Source organism: Lynx canadensis, chromosome D1, assembly GCF_007474595.2.
Source record: "Lynx canadensis isolate LIC74 chromosome D1, mLynCan4.pri.v2, whole genome shotgun sequence".
Classification (NCBI taxonomy): Eukaryota; Metazoa; Chordata; class Mammalia; order Carnivora; family Felidae; genus Lynx; species Lynx canadensis.
This window is the reverse complement of record NC_044312.2, coordinates 39,518,904-39,541,646: the sequence shown is the minus strand read 5'-3', so window position 1 is coordinate 39,541,646 and position 22,743 is coordinate 39,518,904. Positions and strand designations below refer to the sequence as shown.

The 22,743-nt window shown below is 47.1% G+C and overlaps 1 protein-coding gene across 1 annotated transcript in view; it reads left to right on the top strand.

Annotated features, from left to right (window-relative positions):
* PANX1 (pannexin 1) overlaps positions 1-16,767 on the top strand; it is a 50,460-nt gene extending 33,693 nt beyond the window's left edge. The window contains exons 3-5 of the mRNA XM_030331799.2: positions 9,612-9,835; positions 10,919-11,577; positions 12,127-16,767. Coding sequence (XP_030187659.1) covers positions 9,612-9,835; positions 10,919-11,577; positions 12,127-12,206 — 963 coding nt within the window. The 3' untranslated portion in view covers positions 12,207-16,767. The remainder of the gene's footprint in view (positions 1-9,611; positions 9,836-10,918; positions 11,578-12,126) is intronic.
* The last annotated feature ends 5,976 nt before the right edge of the window (positions 16,768-22,743 follow it).

Sequence of the window (22,743 nt, the reverse complement as noted above, 5' to 3'; positions counted from 1 at the left end):
TTCTGTGATCGCAGCTGCTTTATTTTCACATTGATTTCGTCTTCGGCTTTTTTCTTTTAATTGTGGTCAAATGCACACCATGGAAAATGTACCTTCCTAACCCCTGTTAGGTGTGCAGTTGGGCAGCACGGAGTACGTTCGCCATGTTGTGCAACCATTGCCAAGATCCATCTGAACTTTCTCAGCTTCCCAAACCGGAACCCTGTGCCCCTTCGACACCGACTCCCTGCTTTTCCCTTCCGCCAGCTCCTGGCAACCACCATTCTACCTTCTGAGTCTTATCTCCTCTTCCAGGCACCTCAGATAGCCACGGTCACGCAGTCTGTGCGCTTTTACATCTGGATGGTTTCAGTCAGCATGTCTCCAAAGTTCACTCATATGGTAGCATGATCAGAACTCCCTGCCTTTTGGGGCGCCTGGGTGGCGCAGTCGGTTAAGCGTCCGACTTCAGCCAGGTCACGATCTCGTGGTCCGGGAGTTCGAGCCCCGCGTCAGGCTCTGGGCTGATGGCTCGGAGCCTGGAGCCTGTTTCCGATTCTGTGTCTCCCTCTCTCTCTGCCCCTCCCCTGTTCATGCTCTGTCTCTCTCTGTCCCAAAAATAAATAAACGTTAAAAAAAAAAAAAAAAAAAGAACTCCCTGCCTTTTTAAGGCTGCATAATATTCCATCGTGTGTGTGTGTGTGTGTGTGTGTGTGTGTGTGTATGCGCCGTGCTGTGTGTGTCCACGCATCCAGCCGTGGGTGCTTACCTTTCTTGCACCTTGTGGCAATTGCGATGAATGCTGCCCTGAACATGGGGGTACAGACACCTGTCTGAGTCCCTGCTTGCAGCTCCTGTGAGTATATACCCAGATGTGGAGTTGCCAGATTCTTTCTCAAGTTTAGAACATCTTTCCTGGTGGCTTTCTCTTGGCTTCTCCACATTTAGCCGACTCCTGATTGCTAAGCCGGCAGGGACCCTGTGAGCCAGGCTCCCCATCTCCTGAAGGGCCAGAGCAGCCGATGCCGTGTGCAAGGCCCCATGGCCAGGTGGTGGCAAAGCACAGGACCGCCTTCAGACTTCAGGTGTTTCTCACATGTGAGAAGGTGAAGGTTTAATTTGTATGGCTTCAGAGTGTGCACTCTAACCTGGGGGTGGCTACCAGTGGCTGAACTTTGGCTCGACCAGAAAGGGAGTTTCTGGCAGAAGGGCTATCCAGCAGGGGGTCCACCTGCTGGTGGAACCAGGGAGGTCTTTGGTTCCAGGTGGGCACGAAGGTATGTGTCTTCTCCCCATGTCTTTATTCCTTACCCCTGCTGCGCTTCCTTCATGTAAAATCCCTCCTGAGCTATTCTTGACACCTGGCTATGTCATTCCCCACCCCACCCCCATTGCTGTCATCCTCTGTCACCCCCATTCGTTCACGACTGCGGTAGTGGCTCATAGACATTCCCGTCCCAGGAGAACTCTGTCCTCCCCGAAGGTGCATCCAATATCCCATCCACTGTCTGATCTCCAAGGACTCTGACCCCCTCTCCATATGTCCGCCTCATCCCGTGGCCGCCTCACTCATTACCTGGAACTAAAGAGGGGACCCCACTCCCTGCCCCTACCTCCTGCCCTCTGAGGTCCTGCCTTTCTGACTCTGTCATTTCCCCAAACAAAACCCCCCCAGAGTCCCTACAAAATGTCTATATTTCTTTCAAAAGACAAACTACTCTGGCTTCCAAGCTTCTCTCTGCCACTGGGCCCTGTGAACCATCCCAGCCTCACTTCTGGGCCCATCCCCACCATCCCTGGGCCCCCGGGACCCTGATTTCCTGTAGCTCTCACCTTTCCTGGCTGTTTCACACGCATCTTCCGTTGACCCCTCCTCCCCTCTAATCTGGCCACCTCCTGTTGTATGATTCTGCTCTCAGCTTCCACCTGGAAGTTTCCTCTGGATCTCTAGATGGAGGCTTCTTGCTTTCAGGGCCAGGCGGGTCAATGCGAAGTCTCCAGGAATAAGACCATGAGGCCACTGTGTGGACAGTAGACCGCACACCCTGCCTAAAAGCAGTCAGATCCTAAAAATGGGGTGTTAACCAACAAAACATCAGCTGCACCACACACACCCTGGTCAATACTGTGCACTCCCAAGCAGTTTGTGCTTTTCCTGCAGTCACCATGGGACGCGGCAATTACTTGCCTGAAGTCTACTTAATTGATTCTTCATTTCTTTTTATTTAAAATTATTTTTAACATTTATTTATTACAGAACAGGGGGAGGTGGGTAGAGAGAGGGAGACAGAGGATGCAAAGTGGGTTCCGCGCTGTGAGCACAGAGCCTGATGTGGAACTTGAACCCATGAACTGTGCGATCAGGACCCGAGCCAAAATCAAGAGTCAGTCACTTGACTGATCCACTCAGGTGCCCCTGATCCTTTATTTCTAAGACTGCAGGTTCCATGCACGTAGAGACCATGCCCGTGTCCCTCATCAGTGCACTCTGGGACAGCATAGCCCATAATGGGTGCTCAAATCACATGTGTGGAAGGGAGGAGGAGAGTGAGGCGGTTTCTATGTGCTGTTCAGAACCTGAGTTCATTCTCCAGGAGCATTCTGAGTCCAGGGCGAGAGGCTTAGAGGCACCAGGTTTATGTGAACACTTCTCCATTCAGTTCTGATGCCAAACTTCAAACCAGGAGACCCAAATTCCCCCCAAAGAAATGAGTCAGTGTAATCTTTAAGTGTATATCAGTGTAGTGTGTGGTCCTGGTATAATTAATGCTGTACTTTCTTTCTCCCCAGCTGTTTATTCCATGTCTCCTTTCCTCTTCCTCCCCCTACTCTCTCCTACTCCATTTGTTTCCGGTAGCCTCCAGTACCTCTGAGGAAATAGATTTGTGGAAATGAGTGTGCTTTCAGGGGGGACCAGCAGGTGGTGCTGTAGGACCTCCAGGACTGTTTGATAACCGGCCTTTTCTTTTTCTTTCTTTCTGCTTTCTTGCTTTCTTTTTTTTTCTTTCTCTCTTTCTTTCAGTGCTCTTTTCTCTTTGTTCAAGTTCACAATGTAGGCAAACCGTTAGGCAAGATTTTTTCAGAAACAGGAAAGCAGGGTTTTGACTGAAAAAAAAAAGCAACAGAACAGGAAAATAAAATTAATAGAATGGACAAATCTTTATTTCCTTTAAGTGGATTCACAGAAACTTAGTTTAGAAGGGTCCTCTGAGGCTCCCAAACCAGAGGTTTCCAAGCCTTAGCATTATCTGGGGTGGGGGGGTAGGGGGGGTGTGAAAATTTAGGATCCTGAGGGCCAGGAATATGGTTTTCATCAGCTTCCCAGGAGATTCAGATACTGCTGGCCCAACTTGGGCTCCCATGTGGGTACCCCTCATCTAGACCAGTGTTTCCCAAATTCTGTGTGTATGAAAATCACCTGCAGAACTTGTTGAAATGTTGACTCAGGTTCAGTAGATCTGACAGGGCCTGCATTTTTCCTTTCTAACAAATTCTCAGGTGACACTGACGTTGCTGGTCTGTGGACCATTCTTTGAGAAGCAAGGATCAGGAGCAAGGGATTGACAAACAATGGCCTAAACGCTCCAGCCAAATCCAGCCCATCGATCACCTGTTTCTGCAAATAGTTTTATTGGAACACAGCCACGCCCATTCCTTTACACATTACCTATGTCTGGTTTCACGTATGCAACAGAGGTCATATAGCTCACAAACATTTACTGTCTGGCCCTTTGCCCGCCCCTAATCTAAAATTCTAAAGCCCTCCCAGATGATTCATTGAAAGGGAACTCCCTGCCTCACAGGACAGTTCATTCCATGTTCATACAGATCTTTAGGAAGGTTTTTCCTTGCTTCCTTGTGACTTGGTATTAATTCTGTTGTCGGGAGTCTCTTTCTACTTCCACGCCTAAGTGCTTTGCTCACCATCCTCTCTTCCCTAGGTCTCTCCTGTGTTAGGCCCTTCCTAGAATGTCATGAATCATGAAGCCCACTGCCTTGGGTGTCTTCCCAAGAGCGCAGAATAGAATGGCGTACCACCTCCTTCTCTGTCCTCTGTAAGCTGCTCATGGAACGCATTGCATTGGCCTTCTGGGTAGACCTTCACTTGTGACTTCCTACATTTGGGATTATCTTTAGCGTGGGTTTCTCTCTGGGGCGCCTGGGTGGCTCAGTCGGTTAAGCCTCTGACTCTTGATTTCAGCTTCAGTCATGATCACATGGTTCATGGGATCTAGCCCTGCGCTGGGCTCTGTGCTAACAGCACAGGATTGTCTCTCTTCCTCTCTCTCTGCCCCTCCCCTTGCGCGCGCGCGCTCTCTCTCTCTCACATTCTCTCTTTCTCAAAATAATAAACTGAAAAAAAAAGTGGGCTATTATCTGAAAAACATGCAAACAAGAGCAGACATCTTTTGTGTCTCTTTTAACATCACTTCCCCAGTGCAATTTGTTCTTGGTTTACCTGCTTCCTACTTTCTGACCATTCCTTCCCATGTCTTCCAGGGTTCTCTTTTTGCCCGACCCTAATGTTAGGATCCCATGTCCCTCTCTTATTCTCTTGTCTCCTTCTACACATTCTCCTTGGATGATCTCGGTCACTCTTGGCTTCAACCATCCATATGCTACAAAATCCTCAGTTGTAAGGTTGGCTGGAGTTTTTTCTTTTATTTCCAGTTACTTACTCTCCACTAGGATTAGAGTTCTGGGGTATGAGTAGCTTATGTTCATAATTTCTCATCTTCTTGGGTCTGCCTCCCACCTCACTCCCCTCTGCTTGGAATCTGTTCCTTCTTGCTTCTTTATTGCAACTAATGGTACTATCACCCACACCCTTGCATAAGCTAGAAATGTAGAATTAGCCTCTGTTCTTCCCTCTTGCATCCCTCACTTCCAGGTAGGCACTGAAATGTCCGTCTCTTGCTTTTGATAGCTCTTAAATGTCTTCCCCTCTCCCCACGGCTGCTGCCTCAGTTCAGTGCATATCACTTCCCGCCTCTCCGTCGCAGCAACCAACTGCCTTGTCTCTCTCCCCTCCAGTGTGTTCCCTTCTCCACGGCTGAAGCAATCTTTCCAAAATAAATTTTCCTCATGCCCCCACCAGTGGCTTCCCATTGTGTATGATGTGGGAAGGTGAGGGCCTCGTAATTTAGTTCCTGCTTAGCCTGCATATGAGTCTCCTAGGACCACTGTAACAAATTACCACAAACTCAGTAGCTTGGAACAACGGAACTTCATTCTCTCATATTTCTGGAGACCAGGAGTTGGAAGTGAAGGTGTCAGCACGGTGGTGTCCTTCTTGGGGGCTCAGAGGGAGAGTTGTGTGCCTCTCTTCTAGTGGCTGGTGGTGGCCAGCCATCTGTGGCGTTCCTTGGCTTGTAGATGCATCACTCCAGTCTCCCCTGTGTGTCTCTGTGTCTTAAAATGGTCTCCTTAGAGGGACATCGGTTACTGGATTAGGTCCCACTCTGATATAGTACAGCCTCATTTTAACTAATTAGATCCGCAAAGTCTCTATTTCCAAACAAGGTCACATTCTGAGTTCCAAGTGGACATGAGTTTGGCAGGGAGGGACCCCATTCAACCCTAGTACATTCTTCCAGCCTCAGCTCTTACTGTGTCCTCACCGTGGGCTCACTCATTTGCTTTGGTGCCCTCGACGGGTAGGAATTCACTTGGCAGAAAAAGAGAATTCCATGCAGAGGAAGGAGTGTGTCTGAAGGGCCACAAGAAGGTGAAATCTGAGCTAGGTCTTAAGATACTTATGGAATTATTTTGGGGGTTTTTGTTGTTGTTGTTATTGCCTCACAGTACTTGAAGACGTAGCTCAGATGTCACCTCTTTTATGAAGTCTTCCCTGAGCTCCCCAAGGACATTTCAAGTTGCTTGCTACTTAGTACCTGTGTATTTAGTGGCCTTCACTTTTATGTTTTGTTCCATCGTTAGCTTGTATTCCCATCTGGCCTGTGTGGTCCTGGAGCAGACTCTGTGCATTTTGTCTGTAGGGGCCAAGCTTCCAGCCCAGATGTGGTTTTCTGGAGCGGGAGGTGGTTTACCTTTTGTTTTTAAAGATTTTATTTCTTTAAGTAATCTCTACACCCAATGTGGGGCTCGAACTCATACCCGAGATCAAGAGTCACGTGCTCCACTGACTGAGCCAGCCGGGTGCCCCCAGCCCAGATGCTTTTGAAAGAAATTACCCATCTGCATTTAATCCCATAAGAAGCGATCACATACATTTCAGGGGAGGAGATGGTCAGTCCTAACTGGATGCTTCTTCGCCTTAGAGGAGGTCGGGGTGACTCGAATGTGGAAGGAGGCTGTACCAGAGCCTCTCCACACTTCCTTCCATCTGGAGCTTCTGTTGTTCTAACTACAACCCCTTCCAGAAACAACGCAAAGTTTTAAGGCACACGGACTGGGCATTGTGCTTCCTTTTGGTGGTTTCGAGAAGCTTCACTGTCACTGGAAGGGCTCGGTGTTAACATGAACCACATTAACGGACCCCCGTGGCCTTGAGAGATGCTCGGTGTCTCGGACCTCACTGGGAGCAGACAAAGCTTATGGACAAAGCCATTCCCACCCAGCAGATGCACTCGTAAAGCTTGGCAGTTTTTCCATGTTCCTTATGTGGACAAAAGGATTTTAAAGACTGTAATTTAATGCTGTTTTGGATTCCTGTTTCTGTTGAATCGATTTTAATACCACCTTGTTACAGAGTCACATTTTCCTTTTTGATGAAAACGAAAAAGAGGTTTCACTGTGGAGAAAACCAAGGAGTGGGCCATTCAACTACATTCCTTACAGAGGTGATCAAGGTACAGGGATATTGGAAGAGAAAGCAAACACCCTATATGTAAATACCCTTAAACGTTCATTTTTTCCAATTACAATGAGCTATGTTGATCTGTTCATTGGTACTAATTCTTGTACCACCTAGGCGTGTTGGGAAAATTGCCACAGATTGTAAACAGGCACTTTTTAACTCAGAAGAACAGTTTGTGGTAAAATTCTATTAATTCAAATTGCCTAGAAACAAAAGTGACTTCTAAAACTACTCCGCAGTCCCAAATTAGAGATCGTGTTCCCTCTGTAGTTTCCAAAGAAAATGCCAGGTTCTCTTGGTCTTGGGAGCAGCACTGACTCTATATCACACGGTTACATTTTTATCCCATTTTTACCCCCCTTTGGAGTACGCAAGGATTGAAGGAACAGAGCTTCTCACCGCAGCCAGCTACGAATTATGTAGCCGAAATTCATGGAATCACAGCCTGTCACGGTTGTCATTGTGTAGCGGCCCTTTGCACATGGGTGAATCATTTTGAGAAACCCCATCCCATGCCCAGTACGGACTGAAGTGCCTGTACTGGTGAAGGGGCTTTGCAGAGTTTCAGAGGCGTTGTGCCATTGCCGTCTTTCCTGTGGGGCGGGAATTCCGAGCGTGGGCTCCAAGTGGGGGCAGGGAATCCGGGAACGAGGGTAGGAAGACATGTCACAGCTTTATTTTTTATGCATCTCTTGACTAAAACTTAACCTCAGAAAACATGTACCATGGAAGCAATGATCCATCATGGTATTTGTGGACTCTGTGATTCTGTCACAGATCTCTTCACCACTTCACAGTTGGTGGTATAGCACAGGTTAGGTCCTACTTAATGTGTTAATAAGCACACACAAATTTGTTTAATATTCTGATAACTATATCCGTATCACCCATTTCTTCTGTGAACTTCTAGGTGCTACTTTATGTGTTAGTTTTATTTTATTTTATTATTTTTTTAATTTGTTTTTTCAACGTTTATTTATTTTTGGGACAGAGAGAGACAGAGCATGAACGGGGGAGGGGCAGAGAGAGAGGGAGATACAGAATCGGAAACAGGCTCCAGGCTCTGAGCCATCAGCCCAGAGCCCGACGTGGGGCTTGAACTCACGGACCGCGAGAACGTGACCTGGCTGAAGTCGGACGCTTAACCGACTGTGCCACCCAGGCGCCCGTATGTGTTAGTTTTAAATGAAAAGCATGGAAAACATGAAAAACCAGGAACGACCTGAGAAATTGTCACAGAATCAAGGAGACGAGGGAGGCACGACGCCTCAATGTCACGGATAGACCCCGAACTGGATCTCTGAACAGAAAGAAGACAATAATGGGAACACTGGAGAAATCCAAGTGAAAGTCTGAAATTTGGTCAATGATGGTTTCTTAGTGTTGACAAGTATACCACGGAAATGTAAAGTGGTAACAGCGGGAAAACCAGATGAGCGTTCCTTGAGAACGCTCCGTACATCTGATTTTACAGTGAGAGTCACGGTGTTGGGCCAGCTGCCTGCCCCTAGAGATCTGTGGGGTGGGACTTCTGTGTCATCTCAAGGCCATCACTGTCACAACTCTGAGGCAATTGGAGACCAAGCCAAAGATCGGGAGAAATTTTCCAGAGAAATAATTTGCAGCGTATTCCAGTGGGAAAGGCATGGCCGGTGGGTTCACTTTGTCCTCTGTGGCTAGGAGCTGTTCTGGGCTTCCTCTTCCCCTTTGAGAGTAAAGCCATCGATAAAGGCCTTATCAGGGTCCATGCGAGGACTAAAGATCACGTGCCCACCAGGTGGCCCTTCTGTTGGTTATAGCTGGTGTGCTGTCGTGCATTTTACATGCCAGGCACCACGCTAAACACTTTTCATAATCTATCTAATTTAGTCTTCATAATACCTGTATCACACAACCATTTCATTCTGAGAGTGAGAGGCTCAGTGACCTCAGTACCCAAGAACGCTTAAGCTGGACTAAATCTCAGGTCCGTGCTAACTGCGGTACATGGTGTTCCTTTATCTTCTCTCAGGGCTAAGCCTTTCCTAAGGCTGGATGGACCTGGTGACTGGGTGCTCTTTGCTTTCTCTGACTCCTGAACCCCTCTGTGTTTGTTTTGCACGTACATCCACATCCAGTTGCTCTCCGCATGTCTGTTGCCCGTCACGGTTGGCTTGTCTGGGCTTGAGATTACTCCACTGTAAAATGAGGGTGTTGGGTGGTCCTCAGGAGTGTCCAGCATGGAAGGCCTATTCTGCATTCTGTGAATTTTAACGGCTTATTCCAGCTGTTTAATAGGGGTGACTATTGGATCGCTGAAGCCACAATTTTTCTAATTCGTATTGGATAAGGTCTGCATTCCTGGGTCATTCTCCCAAATTCTAGAGCGAGGAGAAAGAAAAGAGCTCTAAGATTAGTGACCTCCTAACACCATGGCAATGAAAAACAACCCAAAAACCACCAGAGACCACTGTGACATTTATCCGTTCCCTAATTGGGATTTTACTGAGGGATTACTCTAAAGGCCGTGGGAGTAATTTTATTTTTTTGTTCCCTTCCGTGATTAGGGCGGAGGCACCACGCGTCACTGTGTAGTTGCCAGTTATTTCAAATTGAAGTCTTTTGGAGGGGGAAAAAAAGGTAGTTACCGCTGTTAAGTAGCTGCGCAGGTGAATTCAGCCAAAAATGGTTACGAGGTAATGAGCCCTATTTCCGAAGTTGACATGCGCGTGCACATTGTCTCAAAGTGAGAAAAGTGAGAGCAGCACTGGTACACTTTGTTTACTTAAGTGGGGCACCTGTTGAACCCATGATTTGCTCTCTTGTTTTCCAGTTTTTCCCCTACATCCTGCTCCTGGTCGCCATCCTCCTGTACCTGCCCTCCCTGTTCTGGCGTTTTGCAGCAGCTCCTCATCTTTGCTCAGATTTGAAGTTTATCATGGAAGAACTTGACAAAGTATACAACCGCTCCATTAAAGCCGCAAAGAGCGTGTGTGATCAGGACATGAGAGACGGTCCCGGCCCCGTTCCAGGTGTTAATGAGAACACAGGACAAAGGTAACTCAGCCCCCGGCTCGTTTCTCGTCAGGCTTTGGGGTGTGACGTCTCAGCCCTTCTCCTGCCCCTCTGGGCTTACGGTTCGCACTGTACTAGATGGGGGGGGGGGGGGGTCATCCACCTACAGACAGGCTGTGGGAGCCTGGAAGGCCCGCCCCCGCGAATCTCACCCCCACCTGCCTGCCTCCGCACCTGTCCTCACGTCAGGAGGCTTTCCCTTTTTGTGAGCAATGCCGCCGTCTCGTGGTCTGGAAGGCAGATGTAGGTAGGGTAACAGGTTAAGGTGCTACGTACTTGCTTGCTTTGACCTGCTCCTCAGTGGAGAAGCACAGAGGATTATGGGGCTGCTGAGCTTGGAGAACCGGGGTGAGAAAAATGGGCGATGAGTAGGCAGTGCATTGCCTGTTGCACAGTCTTCTCTGGTTCTTGTCATCAACAATGGTGATCATATTTATAGCTAATATTCCCGATACCACATTGAGCTCTCCTAGTACATTATCTCATTTAACCCTCAGAATGTCATTACAACTAACTGCATTTACTTACTGCCCCCCCCCCCCCCTTTTCCCCAGATAAAAACATTCTCCCATAGCTACCAGTGGGAGAGCTGGGACCTGACCCTGGTCTGTCTGGAGCCTGACCCCCCTTGCCCTAGGAGCCGGCTGCCTCCTGCCCCTTGCCTGTAGGAGGCGCGCATGTTCTGGTTGGGCTGGAAAGTCTTCTTTATTCTGCACACTTGAGAAAATTGTAGGTTTTTTGTTTTTTGGGTTTTTTTTAAAGTAGTAGAATCAAACAGTCAACGTTTAGCATTTACTAAGTGCCAGGCACTTTAAGGATTTACAATTATAACTCATTTAATGAACCAGACCTTTAAAACGTTAAGGGGAGAGCATTTTATTGTTTCTTTTCTTTTTTTTTTTAAACGGGATTTTATTCCCTGATACCCCAGCGAAGTTACAGGTAAAGTAGGGAGGGAGGAAAGGTGTTTGAGATTTTTGGTGTGATATTGCTCTGTGTGTACGTCTTTAACATTTGATCTTCATAAGGGTTGAAGTTTTTATTCTCCCCGCCCCCCACCTTTAGTTTGTGGGAGATATCTGAAAGCCACTTCAAGTACCCAATTGTGGAGCAGTACTTGAAGACGAAGAAACACTGTAACAATTTGATCGTCAAGTACGTCAGCTGCCGGTTGCTGACCCTCAGCATAATACTGTTAGCGTGCATCTACCTGGGCTATTACTTCAGCCTCTCCTCCCTCTCAGATGAGTTTGTCTGCAACATCAAGTCGGGGATCCTGAGAAATGACACCACCATCCCCGAGCGGTTTCAGTGCAAGCTCATCGCCGTCGGCATCTTCCAGCTGCTCAGCTTTATCAACCTCATGGTGTACATCCTGTTGGCTCCCGTGGTTGTCTACACGCTCTGTGTTCCGTCCCGACAGAAGACGGACATTCTCAAAGTGTACGAAATCCTGCCCACTTTCGAAGTCCTGCGTTTCAAGTCTGAAGGGTACAACGACCTGAGTCTCTACAATCTTTTCCTGGAGGAGAACATAAGTGAGCTCAAGTCCTACAAGTGTCTGAAGGTGCTGGAGAACATCAAAAGCAGCAGCCAGGGTGTCGACCCAATGCTTCTCCTCACGAACCTTGGCCTGATCAAGATGGACGTTGTCGACGGCAGAGGACCCGAGACTGTGGAGATGATGGCACAGGAGGAGGAGGACCCGACAGCAGAGCTCAAAGGTAGGGTTAGCTCTCAGGGCAGAGGCTGAGGAAGCCCACGGAACACCCAGGCGGCCGGCCTCCACGAACCGTCCCGTCTTGACCCCGGCCCGGCGTCCCTAAACCATTCTCCTGTGTGGTCTTAGGTGAGACCCCTCCCCTACTGGGTGACGGAGGGAGAGAACTGGTGCTGCCTCAGACCTCCACAGGAAGGTGTGCCTCCTCCAGACTGTTCTCTCCTCCTTTTCCTCCTCACGCCGTCTCCTGCGCTGCCTCTTGCTCAGGCATTCCTGCTTGCTGTCATGCTCGCTCATGCTTGTCCCGTTCTGCTGCTTCTGTCCCTGCACCTCTGAGCCTCTTGCCTGTTGTTCTCCACCTCCTTTCAAAGAGACTGAAAGTTCATTGATTTAGTTGTGGCGCTGACCTAGCTTCACTGTGCTCTGAAATTTGGCTCAGAAGCAAAAGCCGGTAAGGCAAAGAATGCTGAGATTTCTAGAAGGGAAAGTAATTCCTGCTGTGGCTTCCTGCTGTGTGACTTCTGCCATCAATATTTGTTTTCCATTTTGACAGATTTGAATGCACCCAGTGAAACTAAAGTAAGCAATGGAGGGAAGGATGCTCGGCAGAGGCTTCTGGATTCTTCTTGCTGAAGGTTTTTTCCTTTGAACTTGAGATCTGTGACTTCTGTGAGGTGGGATTTGTAACGGCTGAAGCGCTCGGTCGGGTTTCCAGCTGGTTTGCAGCCAGTGCTTCTTGGTAGAGACACTGAGCGTGTCTTATCGAGTCCCTGATGAAAATTACGGTCAACAGAGTTGTGTGGAAGTAACGTTCATGGACTTCCAACGAGAAGCACCATGGAGATAAGTGAACCACAGCAAGTGTTGATGTGTAAGTCCTCATCGAATGGAAAGTGGAAAGGCTCATCAAAGAGTCATAGCCCTTTGAGTGCCTCAGAGGGACACCTTTCTGTGGAGATAGTGCAGTGAGACTCAGAGCTACCAGCAAGGACTTTGGGAGGCCTTATTTTTAATTTGTTTTAGGAAAAAATAATAAACATGTCAGGATACAATTTTAATCTGAGTCTCCTCTGTGTTAATAACTGTTGGACAAGAGAAACATCCACCGACCCACAGGCCGTCCTGCTCCTGGTGGTGTCCTAACCTGGGGACGGTGCTGGTGTCTCTTCACACTGCTGCTTGTCACCCTGGCTAACTGAAATCGCTGACCGTGGTTTGTCGCACTCTGCTGGGAAGGGCTGCGGGCCCATGCACTGCTCTGACGGGAGACTTGGTGAACGAGATGCGTGCAAAGGATACTTCATTGTGACTTCTGCACAGGAAAAGAATGCCGCTTCAAGGGCCCCGTGGGGAAATCTGCACGTGTACAGCAACTCAGTTTTCCAAGGGGTTTTCTGCAGGTAATCCTCTGCTGTCAAAAGAATCGAAACAGGATGTTACTTAAATGAGCGGAACACAGAATGCTTAAAACGAGGGACATTTTGCTTATTATGATCAGAACATATAAATGACATCTGCCATATGGCGTGCTTGGAGCCAGAACAACTTAGCGGTTTATTTACACTGGAGCATATCTTTTAAAAATTCATTTTAATTTAGAAGTGTACGATATCAAATTTGAGGCCATTTGGGAAGGACGTTCTGGTTTTGATGGAGAATTATAGACTACATGTTAAAAACGGGTATATAACACCCAAGCATTATTTCATAAACATTTAAGTCCGATTCAGAATATGTAAAAAAAAAAAAAAAAAAAAAATTTTCCCTTTCTAACCATGTAAGTGGGTCCTAACTATGTTTACATTTTATACAAAATTCTTTAAAACTGTATCTGTGGATCTCCCTGTGTTTGTTCTTAGGAAGTTAACACATTTCTAAAGTAAGTAATCCTCAGGAACCTAAAGTTTACGTTTGACTCTTAGCGATAGTTGTTTAATATAATTACTGTTTTTTGAAAAACAAAAGTTATATAAGCTGAGAATATTCTGAGAATATTCTAGTCTCTCTCCAGAGTATTCACAGAAGTGGATTTTAGCTGTGCCTCTGTGATGGTTTCTGAGATGGAAAGCTAATAATAAGTATTAAGGATGCAATCAGTGCTTTAAATTATTCTTATTATGTGATATTTATTACCATTGAATTACAGTGTGATTTAGAAATGGTAGTAACCTAAATATCCCATTTCCCCTCATTTTTATATCACTGTGTGTGTGTGTTCACTGTTCACAGTTCTCCTCACTGGTTTCTTTTTATACTCGGAAAAGATTTCTGAGAGGTATTTTTCTATCATATACTTCCCCCGCCCCCACAAAAGCTTCATCTTCTCTACAGGCTGCCCCTTATTTGTATTTTGAAGAAGTAAAAGTGGATCCATTATCTTAGGAAAACAGCAGCTCCGTAAGCCCTGGCACACGTAATCCTTTCATCAGGATTGTGGTTGGAGTCCTTGACCTCTGTTCCTTTTTGCTGTTCCTACCTGCTGAGCTCCAGTGGGGTCTGCGATGTCCCAGGCTAGTCCTGCTAGTCACTGATTGTGTGGCTGTGATGAATAAGGCACAGCTTTGAGGAGTTCACAGTCTAGTCAAAGGCCGCAAAGGCAGAGGCAGGTACAAAAAAAGAGCAGCCACAATAAAGGCCCTTCCAGAAAACTTCCAGCAAACGCTCTGTGTTCTGGGTGGATGCCATATTGTTTTCCTCTCTGCCGTAGCCTCTGTAGCCGGTGGTTTTAAGAATCTGGTCGCAGTTTTTCCCAGAGCTTCTTTAGCCACAAGTACTCCAGTCTGAAGCTTGGACAAAACGATACGATAGCGATTTTGAGTAGTAGGAGCTCCACTGGCCTTTTGCACCTGACCTTGCGGGGGAGGGCAAGCCTGTGGCGGACATGGAGTTGCCCGTGAACGACAGTCGTGGAGCTAAGGGGCTGATGTGGATGCCTAGTCATACATTCTGGCTTGGGAAAGTGTTATCAAGAAAGTTAACTCATTCATCTCCTGTGAGTTGCTGGCTTACAGGACTACTTTTGAGGGTCCCATTTTCTGAGGGTAAGAGTCATTTAAAAGGGGACAGACCGATCCTAAATGAGTACCCCAGGGTCACTGACTTTGTTTCCGGCTCACGTCTTCCTAGTAAAGCACCAGCTGGGCCTCGAACGGATCATTCTGAAAGCAGTATCCAGCCACGTGTTCGCTTTTACCACACGGAAGGCAGAGACTTCCCATCTTAAGACGGGAATGTAGACATTCTTAAGCCTCCAGGAAGTTACAGACCCCTTGCCAATACTTTTAAAGCTACGAACCCTTTCCTCTGGGATGCACACAACACTAAATACACCTTCAGGGGCCATCGTCGTCCATGAAGCTGTGCTCTTGTGGCTGGAGACCAAGGCGCACGGCACAGAACGGAGGCCCCTTTGCCCACGTGGAAAGCTGCTGCGTGTTTACTTCGTGAAATCGTGTCTGCGCACTCTTGAGCGTGCTCTACCTTTTGAGGAATGGATTTCATTTTGTAGAGTCAGGCTGAAAAAGTCAGCTAAGAGAGTGCGTGTGGCTGGCAGTGGCCCGGAGCGACCCCTGTCCGGCTTCTCTAGAGTTCGGGTGAGAGGGAGCACAGCCCTTGTCAAATGCTTTGTCCTCCTTTGTAGCTGTGCTGTGAAAATGCGAGAACTTCCAGCTGTGCGGCAGGGCTTGCTGCACGTCTGTGTTTCGCTCGTAGAAGCTCCCTGTTCACTGAGCATCCTCTCCTATCCAACACTGAGCGGAGGTGGGCTGGGGGCGCTGCCGGCCTCCGTCCTGTGACAGGGAGTTCTGCTCCTGGGGGTGGATTGCCGCATCCGTTTTAAACTGTGTTCGCGTTGGTTTATTTTGCTTATTGTCAGTCCCAGTTGACAGAGTATCTACAGTGATGGGAGTTGTTATCTAGTGCTGTACCGCAGGCTCCTAACACAGCGACTGGCTGGAGTGTAACGGACATTGTGTAAATATTTGGTGAACACATGAACACACTGTTAGGAGAAGTCCTAGTTTGTTGGCAACTAACTGTGTTGATTTAAAAGGCAAACCGTCCTCGGCAGGAGATGAGAGGGGAGATTCAGCCTCACGGTGGAGAGAGGAATATTTCTGTAAATGACTAGGTCTCTACATGTAAGTAATGACAGTCCTTGGCTTTTTACTGTGACGTTGTGACCACTTTCTAAGTTCAGTACAAGTTCAGTGTTGCCTTGCAGTGATGAAAAAATTTTTTTTTGAAATTGATGTTTTAAAGCCCCTGATCTCCGTTATTTCCCAGAACGACCTCTTGAAAAGGAACGTTGATTGAAATGCGCAATTGCCAGTAATTGGGGGTTCTTCTGAGGGCGTGGAGATGAAGTGGCTCCTTCTGGGCGATCGTTGGCCTTTTGGTCCTGTTTTTCATAAGTGATGTGAAACCTTTAAAACAGATTGGCAAAGATGATATTGTGTCATTTGTGGAACATAATAGATGTTAATTCGTGATTGCTTTGTTCGACCTGCTGGAAATGAAATGTATTGTTTCAGCGTTCTCTCTTTAGCCGTAAAAATACTGTGTCACTGAAAGCATGTGTTTGATCCGTGATTGTTCTTCAAGTTCTTGAAAGTGACAAGAGTTTCTAATGCCTTGAGTGCTCCCCCCTGCCCACCAGAGGAGGAAAGTCCTTGTAGAATTCGACAGTGTCACCAGTGTTCCCTACAAAGGATGAAGCCATCAATTCCTGTTTACAAGTCGGAGTTTTTTAAAAGCACCGTAATTACAGCCTAATGGGGTTCTGTAAAGCGGTGCTCTAGGTGTAATTCACATTCTTTCCAACGACCAAACATCTCCAGAACTTTTAAAGAGAGACACGCATGCTCTTTTTGCTGTATCATTTGGTAAGAACGATCACTTTCTGTTCCACAAGGATCAAAGGATGACAGCGTATCATGGTTAGAAAACGGTCCTTAAAAAAAGCACAAGAACCTTGAAACTCTCCAGTTTGGTGGCTATCACTGTTACATTTTTGTATTTCCACGTAAGCCGCCTGTCCAAGTTCTGCGTTCTGATCCAGCCGGCCTCCCTTTAGGGAGGGATGAAAGGTGGATCCCTCCCTAAATCAAGGCTGCTGTGTCGGGAAGGGTGAAGCACTGTTTTGGTTCTGCACTGTTATGCCCACCTAAATAAAACTTCTCTCAGCAGTGAAAAATGTGTCTTCCTGCTTCTTGCCTTCTCTTCAAGGAAGACGGGCCCTGAAATGCGTGGGGAGGCCCATATTCCTCTCTGCTGGACACATGAGATTCACTAGGTACTCTCCACAAGCTGGCTGGCAGCAACCAAAGAAGAAAGTCCTCGATTAAGGGCCCACGGATCCTGCAATTTCCACAACAGAAATCACACGCGCTCTGTTGCCTAGAATCGAGTCCCAGGTCCTGCCCACTAAGGGGGAGGAGATTGTACAGGCGTAACCACGGGGGAGAATCATAGGGCCATCTTGGGAGGTTCTCCTAAATCCCAGCCCCTCTGTCTCTGAGCTTGCTGTACAACCTCGACATCTGTCTGAGGCCTCCCTCCATTCCCAGAGCTATCTTCGAGCCTCTGACCCCCTCTTTCCTGAATTTCTCTTATAGTCTTTCCCTGTCTAAGCATCTTTTACATTCCTCTCAAGACTGTTGAGAATACAAATCCAGTCATGCCAGCCCTCCCCACCTCACCCCCACCATTTTAAATCCCTTGAGAGTCTTCACGGATTTGGGGATAAAGAACACACTTCTGCTTCTTCAGGCTCATCTCTACCACCGTCCCTCCCGTCTCGGATGCAGCCTCATGTCCTGCTCCTTAAAGGACCCTCTACTTCCTCAGGCGCTCTTCCCTGTCCCCACCCCCTCTTCCCTTCTGTTCAAGTCAGCTCTTGAACAGTGGGAACGTCAAATGGTGCAGTCACTATGGAAAACAGTATGTCAGGTCCTCAAAAAATTAAGCACAGAATTACCATCTGATCCAGCCAGCAACCCCACTTCTGGACCTGTAGTAGCTCAGGCTGCCATAACAGAACCCCAGAGGCTGGTGGCTTCCACAACAGAATTACTTTCTTATGAGAAGGGACCCTCTTTCTGGAGGCTAGACATCCAAGGTGGAGGTTCCAGCCAATTCAGTGTCTGGTGAGAACTCTTCCTGGCTCGCACACAGCTGCCTTCTTGCCACGTCCACACGTGCCTTTCCTTGGTGTATGTGGTGATTGGGGTGGGGCTGGGGTGAGGGTGGGGACATATGTCTCTTTTCCTCTTCTAAGGCTACTAGTCCTATGGTGTTAGGACCCCACCCTTATGAGCTCATAATTATCTCCTCAAGACCTTATCTCCAAATACAGTAGCACTGGGGGGCTAGGGTTTCAACATATGAATGGGTGGGGGCGGGGGCAGAGGGAGAAGAACTGTCCAGTCTGTGCACTAACATGTTAAGGTGACAAAAGGGTCTTTGTCATGTCTGTGTGGAAATTAGGAAACCTTGATTTTTGTAACCACACTAGATCTTGTGACATGCAATTATACCTTTAGAGAGCTGCCTGTAGGCAGGTATATTCCTTCCCCTTTCTGCACATGATCCCCTGTGAGCTAACAAGCTTTGGAGTTCTTCAGAGCAATCTGGAAAACTGCCTGCTGGGCTACACAGTCCTCGGTAAGACAGGGAACAAAGCCTTTACTAACCTACTTTGAGGTTGACTTTTTTTTTTTCAGTCAGCAAGTCCAAAGCAGGGTATGTAACTCAGAGAACTGAAATTCGGGTCTTTTTTGAGAGAGAGTGAGAGCACAAACAGTAGAGGGAGTGGGGAGAGAGAATCTTACACAGGCGCCAGATTCAGCACACAGCCCAACTCAGAGCTTGATCTCATGACCCTGAGATGATGATCTGAACCCAAGTCAAGAGACGCTTGACTGAGCCACCAAGGTGCCCCTGAAATTGGGCTCTTGAAGAACGATTTGTACATCTATGTTACAGCACCATTATTCACAATAGCCAAAATGTGGAAGCAACCAAAGTGTCCATCGGTGGATGAACCGATAATGGAATCATTTATATACAGACCCTCCTTAAAAAAGGAAGCAATTTCTGATACATGGTGCAACATGGATGAACCTTGAAGACATCATACTCAGTGAAACGAGTCAATCACAAAAAGACAACCTCACAGGATTCTACTTCTGTGCATTACCTAGAGCAGTGAGATTCACAGAAATAGAGTAGAATGGGGTTTTCCAGGGGCTGGGGAGAGGGGACAAGAGAGTGTTGTTTAAAGGCTACAGAGTTCAGTTTTGCAAAATGGAAAGAGTTCCACAGATTGGAGAGTGGTTATACAACAATGGGAATGTACTTATCACTACTGAAATGTACACTTAAGAGTGGTTAAGGTGTTAAATGTTAAGTTACGTGCGTTTTGCCACAGTAAGAAAAATGCTCCAGCATCCACTGCAGGCATCCCTCTGTTACCCCCCACTCCTCTTAAACCGCACCGCTCCCCCTGCTGAGCTCAGATCACACATTTTGGCTCAGTGCAAGGCAGGACTGCCTGTCTCCCACTGTTGGAACAGTGCCTTCCTGTCCCTGATTCCTGGCACCTGGCCCGCAGCCTAGGAATTTTTCATACCTTCATATCCCCCATGATGTCTCCTGGGAATGCCCAGTGCAGACAGACGAAAGCATCAAATGAGAAGGGACGCTCCCCTGGCCGATCATTGGTCTCGGCACTGCTCCCTCCAGTTTGCCCAATTCAAGGTGTCCAAGGACAAGGCATCTTCTGTTTCCTTCTCCCACTTCAGTGACTGAGGGCTTAACTGGGGCCTTTCTGAAACACTTTTTTTTTTTTTTGACATTTACTTTTGAGAGAGAGAGAGACAGAGAGAGAACAAGCAGGGGAGAGACAGAGAAAAAGAATCCTAAGCAGGCTCTGCACTGTCAGTGCAGAACATGACTTGAGCTGAAACCAGGAGTCGGATGCTTAACTGAGCCACCCAGGAGCCCCTCTAAGGCACTTTTAAGGAGCTTTCCTGGTTGGTGATTTCACCATCTGCACCCATGCCCATTTATGTCATTTCATTTTCCAGGGGTTCTAACATACTTCGCAGGTAAAATTAAATTTCCTTCCAAACTGCAGCCCATTGACACATACTTGAGGTAAACACAGAGTGTAACGTTTCTCCAGGAACTCCCTGCTGTCTTAACGTGAAAGCTTTGTTGGAGGGAAAAACCACCTTAGCTCCACAATAGCTCTGCCTCCAGTTTCCCATGAATCTTCTTTAGCATATGAAAATCTCTTTGGAAACTTCCTTTTTGCCTTTACCTCCCCAAGTCCACAGTATATAACCAGCCATTCTTCACAACCCCAGTGCAGCTCTTTCTGCCCATGGGTCCTGTCCCCAGGCTTTAATAAAATCACCTCTTTGCACCAAAGACATCTTCAAGAATTCCTTCTTGACCATCAGCTCTAAACCCCACCATCACCCCGAAACCTCATCACCACCACTCCCACCACCCGGGGATGAGGGCAGGGGGATGGGAGACAGGTTGCCGACTTGAGTCAGCAGCTCTGTGCCCTTCCTGCTAAAACTGAATTACAGTGAACAGCAGAACGGACAATTTGTTGATTCAAATCCCACCCCTTCCCCCTTCAAATAACATCAGTGTCCTAGGTTCCCCTTCTTGCAAATGAGATGAGAAAATGAGAAGGAACACGTAAATGCTCCTTTGTGGTCTAGCGACTGCAGACCCCTCAGGGAAAGGAGATGCAAGTCAAATCCAGTGAATGAAAGGACTCTCGCAAGAGTCCTGTTTGATTGTTTCAACGTGGCTTTTCAGATGCGAGGGAAAGGAAAATCAGAGAAACTAAAATGTTGTCAAAAATCATTTCTAAATCCCCAGAACTGTGATTCACATTACCCTCAGGAAGCAGAGTCCCTCAGAACCAGAGCTTCCATGGAAACTTCGGGAATGTAAAACGGACTGTTCTGATGGTGATTTCAGAGGTAAAGATTTTAACATTCATCTCTTTTGCTCATTTTGAATATGAAAACTGCTACCAAGGAAGCACTGTTAAGCAGAGAGGCCCTGGAGGCTCTTTACCATCTTTTAAAGTACTCTATAAATAATAATATCACCTCTTGAGATAAGGAAGATCATTTAAGAGAAATTACCCAAAACTACGGCTGCTACAAAAGGGAGCAGAAAAGAGAGTCAGCATTAGAATCAGCATGGGCTAGATAGGCTGTCCAATAGAATATGAGAGCCACATAATTTAGAATTTTCTAGTAGCCACATAAAAAAGTAAAAGGAGGGGTGCCTGGGTGGCTCAGTCAGTGAAGCGTCCGACTTCCCTTAGGTCACAGTCTCACGGGTCGTGGGTTCGAGCCCCACATTGGGCTCTGTGCTGACAGCTCAGAGTCTGGGGCCTGTTTTGGATTCTGTGTCTCCCTCTCTCTCTGTCCCTCCCCTGCTCACGCTCTGTCTGTGTCTCAAAAAAAAAACACCAAAAAAAAAAAAAAAACTAAAAGGAGACTGGTGAAATTAATGTTAATAATTATTTTAACCCAATATACCAAAAATATAATTTCAATATATAACCAATATAAAACATAGACATACATTTTTTTGTACTAAGTCTTAGAAATACCAGCCATGTATTTTACACTTACAGCATATGTCATGTCAGACTAGCCTCATTTAAAGTGCTCAGTGGTCACACGTGGCCAGTGGCTACCATATTGGACAGGGTAGGTCAAAACAGAATGCTGTGCCCACATCTTTGCTCCTACATAAAGGCTTGTACTTTAAATTTAATTGTGCCTTTGCCAGTGTCTTTCTTCTGGCCTGGGGTTCTCTCTTCTTGAAGCCTAGCTCCTTTCTGAAAGATTATCTGACCTTCTCAGAAGGGCGCGTGTCCTCTGCTTGAAACTCAACAAGTCAGTGAGTACTCACACCACCTGCTTGCGAAGAGTTGTGCATCAGATACCTCCCTCTGAAGCAGCTTTCATCTGGAGTGAGAGTTGGTGGCTGCTTCCCCAACCGCTCTCGCTCGCTCTCGCCTTGTTTTGTTTGTTGCGACTTGTCCTCGTTCTCCTCAAATGAGCCATAGACCTGTTAAATTCAGGCATCTGGTCTCAGTGTCTCCACGGTACGCCTCCCCACGCCAACCTCCGCGTAGCAAATGCCAAGCACAGCTAGAAGAAACGAAATGGGGAAAGTCAAGTCTGTGGGTGAAGAAGTGTTCTGTTCCTCTGAGAGCAAACTGCGGGTGCTCAGGGTCATTCCTTCTCCTTCAACCAAAGCTTTGATGAACCTGGGCCAAGAGATGTAATAAAAGTGCACAGCAGAGGCCCTCCAAAAATGTCTGCCCACCAGTGAGCTAAGGCATAGACTTTCACCACCCAGGTGGAAAAAAACAAATACTGCATGTGTTCCCTTGGCAGGATCAGGCACTGAAACTCTGAAGAGAGAACTTCGAAGTCAGCGAGTAGAGAACAACTTGGGACTATAATGGGCTGGCTTATGGCGGCTCCCTTTCCACACCCAAAGCCCTCGGTAGACAGAGAAGCTCACAGTTCCGAGGTCAGAGTGTTGTTGAAAACCAGCTCTCATATTTTGCAGCCAAAATGGAACTCCAAGAGAGGATGTGGAATAAAGAGGAGCATTAGCTCTCTTGCTTTGCTGGGCAAAAGAGGCTGCCACCCGCTGAGGCCTTTAAAAATTGCAAGCTGGGTGGGAGGAAGGGGCTGGTGGGTTTTATAGGGAAATAACGGGATCTTGCCACTTTCAACAGGAATTGTGTACCTCCTGCCAGCCTCTTTCGTTACATTTTCCAGGTGGTACCGGGTTCCTGAAGGAAAAGGCTAAGAAGGGAGGAGGGGAGTTTTGCAGAAGAGAGGAAAAGATTACTCAGTTGCAGCTTCGTGAAGCATTAGTGCAGCCATATTGATTTTTGTTCAACTCTATGCTTTTAAGCGGTTTCAAGAGAAGTGAATCAAATTTTTACTCTCCTACTAAGAGCTATCTATATGACCTCCAGGAGCTTCAGGTTTCTCTTCTGTAGAATGGGATAATAATATCTCATAGGCTTTCTGAACTTTTATTTGGAAGTACTTATAGACCCACAGGAAACTGTAAAATTAGAACAGAAAGGTCTCCTTTACCCTTC